A 4,483-nucleotide genomic window follows, 5' to 3' on the forward strand; every position below is an offset into this window, starting at 1 on the left:
CCTGGTTTCAATATGCCAACCAAATCATCCTCTTTGATCCTCCCAATATCTTCTGCTTTCTAGTTCCCTTGTCACCTCCTCCCACCTCCAGGACTTCTCCTGAGCCTCTCCTATCCCATGGATCTACCTACCCCAATCACTATTGCTTACTCTATCCACCCTAAAAACTCATCTCTTCAGAGAAGCCTATTCTGCCCCCACCTAGCAACTGTACTTTTATTTTCTCCATCAGCCCATCCCCCGACAGTTATTACGTTTTGTATCACTTGACCCTCTCTCCTAGATTGTAAGCTCTTAAGAGCAGGGCCCTCCAATTCCTCCTGTATTGAATTTTATTGTAATTGTACTGTTTGCCCTAACATTTTTGAGCTTGTGCAAACTGTTGGCACTATATAAATCCTGTATAATAATAATAATAATATATGACTGCCTAGTCCAGCCTTTCTCAACCAGGATTATTCCAAAGGTTCCTAGGGGCTCCTTGTCACTTCCTTGGGCTGTATATGGAAGTGTCACCTACCAAACGTTTCTGGATACTGAAGTCTGTCATCATTGCACCGACATACACCATATTTTTTGTTCAATATATTTTTTATTCTAACTTTAATTTTAACAAGAGTGCAAAAAAACAAATGAATAAAATGGTAAAGGAAGTGTACAATATAATAGCTCTGTAACCGTCACACAGACAAGCAGGACATTCTGAAGGGGATTCCTTCATTTCACTTTTTTTTTTTTTTTTACTTTCAGTGGTTTTTATTAAAGAATAACAACTGCAATTACAAAATAGTAGTGGTACAGCAAAGTCAAGAAAACAAACCATCTGTTAACAAAGGTCAGAAAACAGGTATCAAAACTGATCAGTAGGAGAGTAATAACCAGGGCAATCAGTAGTAAGCGAATCAGGCTTCATACAATGAGGGTAGAAAAAATTCCCGAAGGTTGTGGGACAGCAAAATAAAAGAAGGTAACAAAAAGAAATGGGAGGGGGGACCCCCAAAACGCGTGGCCACGACCCCTAAGACACCCCTAAAGGGAGCATGCTGTGTCTCAGGGGTGGTGTCCCACCTAAAAAGGATCTTACTTGAGAGTAACCATAGAAAATCCCACATTGTAAGTTTATCATAGAGAAATTGCCTATCCATTAAACATAAGCAAGAATTTGTGAATGCTTATAAGCCTGGCCAAAACAAAAGGTAGGATCCAAACCCAACCAAACCAGGAAATGGGGTAGGAGACCCGGACCTACACGATCGCTAGTGAAACATTAAAACATGACGCTTTGTCAATATCAAAAATACGATAGGAGATAAAGAGAAGAGAAAAGAGCCAGGATGGACAGAAAGGTAGAGAAAGGGAAAAGGATGTATTAGAGAGTAGAAGAGATAGCATTTCACGGCTCTACTTACCACTCTACACCCCACTCTACACCCCAAAATGTACTCAGCCAACAAAAAGCCAACACGGTACAATACTTCATCCATCTCTTTGGTGATCTCTGATCTCCTTATCAACTGTTTCTTACATGATGAAGATCAGCCATGGAGTATATCTGAGGTGTATATCAGGGTGTGCTTCTTCCCCACATGTCCAGCAACATTCATATAGAAGACATTTCCCGCACTCAAGGCACTAATACACCTCAAGGGTTGTGTGGTCCCTGATATACAGGAAGACAGGACTTCAGTGAGGAACAATTCCCTCACTCAGGACAGGAAAGCGGCTTCTCCCCCTTGTGAGATCTTTGATGTGTGTGAAGATTAAACTTTAATGAGAAACATTTCCCGCATTCAGAACAGGAATACGGCTTCTCCCCCTTGTGAGATCTTTGATGTGTGTGAAGATTAAACTTTAATGAGAAACATTTCCTGCACTCAGGACAGGAATACGGCTTCTCCCCCGTGTGAGATCTCTGATGTCTGGAAAGATCTGCCTTCCGTGAAAAACATTTCCCACATTCAGAACAGGAATACGGCTTCTCCCCCTTGTGAGATCTTTGATGTGTGTGAAGATTAAACTTTAATGAGAAACATTTCCCACACTCAGGACAGGAATACGGCTTCTCCCCCGTGTGAGATCTTTGATGTGTGTGAAGATTAGACTTTAATGAGAAACATTTCCCACACTCAGGACAGGAATACGGCTTCTCCCCCGTGTGAGATCTCTGATGTGTGTGAAGAGAAGACTTCTGTGAAAAACATTTCCCACACTCAGGACAGGAAAACGGCTTCTCCCCCATGTGAAATCTCTGATGTCTGGAAAAAGTGGACATATATGTAAAACATTTCCCACACTTAGGACAGGAATACGGCTTCTCCCCCGTGTGAGATCTCTGATGTATTTGAAGATTAGACTTCTGTGAAAAACATTTCCCACACTCAGGACAGGAAATCCTCTTATCTGTTGGAAGGATGGCACTGTCCCTCACAGTCTGAGGTTCCTCAGAATAAGAGGAATACAATGGTCCGGCACCGTCCCTCACATTCTGAGGTTCCTCAGGATAAGAGGAATACGATGGTCCGGCACCGTCCCTCACAGTCTGAGGATCCTCAGGATAAGAGGAATACGATGATCCCGCACTGTCCCTCACAGTCTGAGGTTCCTCAGGATAAGAGGAATATGATGGTCTGGCACCGTCCCTCACAGTCTGAGGTTCCTTAGGATAAGAGGAATACGAAGGTCCGACGCCGTCCCTCACAGTCTGAGGTTCCTCGGGATAAGAGGAATACGATGGTCCGGCACCGTCCCTCACAGTCTGAGGCTCCTCAGGATAAGAGGAATACGATGGTCTAGCACTGTCCTTCACAGTCTGAGCCGGGTTTTCTCCTGGATTATACTGTGTGATGTCCTCATCTTCTACTTTACAGTCTGAAGACACAGTGAGACAATCCTCTGAGGTTTTCCTCATCTCCCGTCCATGTACTAAAATAGAAAGATTATTACTAGACATACTAGACATGAGCAGATTGGTTCCCCTAAACCAGGACTCCGCCCACACACGTATATAGTGCAGGGGTGAGGAGTATGTAATGTATAACATAGAGTATATAATGCAGGGGTCGGGAGTATGTAACGTACAACATAGAGTATATAGTAAATAACAAAGATGCAAAATTGGCTCAAAAAAACATATAACTCGAGTCCAGGATCACGCTAGCAGCGCTAGGTAAAGTCTATTTAGTCCTACTGGAATAGGAGAAATGCTGCTACACTTTTTTAGCAAAGAGTCTATTGCAGTCAATAGGCAGGGTAGGTGTATGAATCTCCAACTTCAGTGCTCAATTAATCACACCGTGCACCTTCACCGCACCTCAGTGACGGCCCTATGGCAATGCTCACTTACCAGATAATGACTTTAAGATTGCGCCTTTCTAAGAAGACCCCATAGGATTCGGTATCTCAGAGGAAATCCTTATCCAGCGCCTCAAGAAGAAATCCTCCTCCTGTCCCCAATCACTGCGCTAACATGCATACACTCTTTATTAAAAACGTCCCCTTTCTCCTTGTGTTACACTCACATTCAACATATAAACTTAGGGCATTGCATAAAATAAGCGGTAACCTTACGCTCCTGCAGCCGACACCGCTGTCCTTCTCCGCCACTCAGTACCTAGCGAGCAGAGTTCTGTGGCGTGACGTCAGACGTTGGTTACCGTGGTGACCGCCTGTTCACGTCTGACGCGTTTCATCATCAAAGGACTTCTACGGAGGGGGGCGGAGAAGGACAGCGGTGTCGGCTGCAGGAGCGCAAGGTTACCGCCTTTTTTATGCAATGCCCTAAGTTTATATGTTGAATGTGAGTGAGCTGCAATAGGCCAGGGGAAAAAAAACCTCTGTGCGGATAGTTACCTGTACCACTGATAGAACACTATTCAACCATATGAATACATAAGGGATTAAAGAAAAATGCAACGTAATATATACAAAAATTACACATGACATTACTACAAAACAATGAAAAAAATATAACATACGTTTAAGGTCACACAATTGTGAGACCATACATAGATAGATATATAGTAAGTGTGTATAATTCCATATCCTTAAACAAAAATACAATACATAAAGTAAATCTCAAAAAACTGACATTAGACTGGTCGCCATCGAACCTCCCGTTAGCAACAGAGACCATGGGAAAAGTAGGGAAAAATGTCTACTTATAGCTAGACAAATACCCATCATGCTGCCTACATTATGCATAATTGTATACGCATGTATTCAAAGCATGGTGGAAGTGTCTATTAAACAGGTATATATATATATATATATATATATATATATATATATATATATATATATATATATATATACAGAGATGTATAGTAACGAAGTAGAACTACTTAAGTACTGTACTTAAGTACCGAAATGCGGTATCTGTACTTTCCTAGAGTAGAATTTTTTTCTCCTACTTCTACTTTTACTTCACTACATTTTTTCGATGATTTCGATACTTCTACTCAAGTATTTTTTTTTTTGTGCTGCA

At 41.9% G+C, this 4,483-nt stretch overlaps 1 protein-coding gene across 1 annotated transcript; it reads right to left on the reverse strand.

Moving 5' to 3' along the window:
- Nucleotides 1-1,521: 1,521 nt before the first annotated feature.
- Nucleotides 1,522-3,689, reverse strand: LOC309552493 (uncharacterized protein; the record flags this gene model as incomplete). The annotated part of the gene is made up of 3 exons (XM_082253463.1): nt 1,522-1,705; nt 1,875-2,431; nt 3,654-3,689. The coding sequence occupies 3 exons, from the start codon at nt 3,687-3,689 to the stop codon at nt 1,684-1,686; spliced, it is 615 nt and encodes a 204-aa protein (XP_082109589.1). The 3' UTR covers nt 1,522-1,683.
- Nucleotides 3,690-4,483: the final 794 nt, after the last annotated feature.

This window comes from Pelophylax lessonae, assembly GCF_965119305.1.
Source record: "Pelophylax lessonae genome assembly, chromosome: 4".
NCBI lineage: Eukaryota > Metazoa > Chordata > Amphibia > Anura > Ranidae > Pelophylax > Pelophylax lessonae.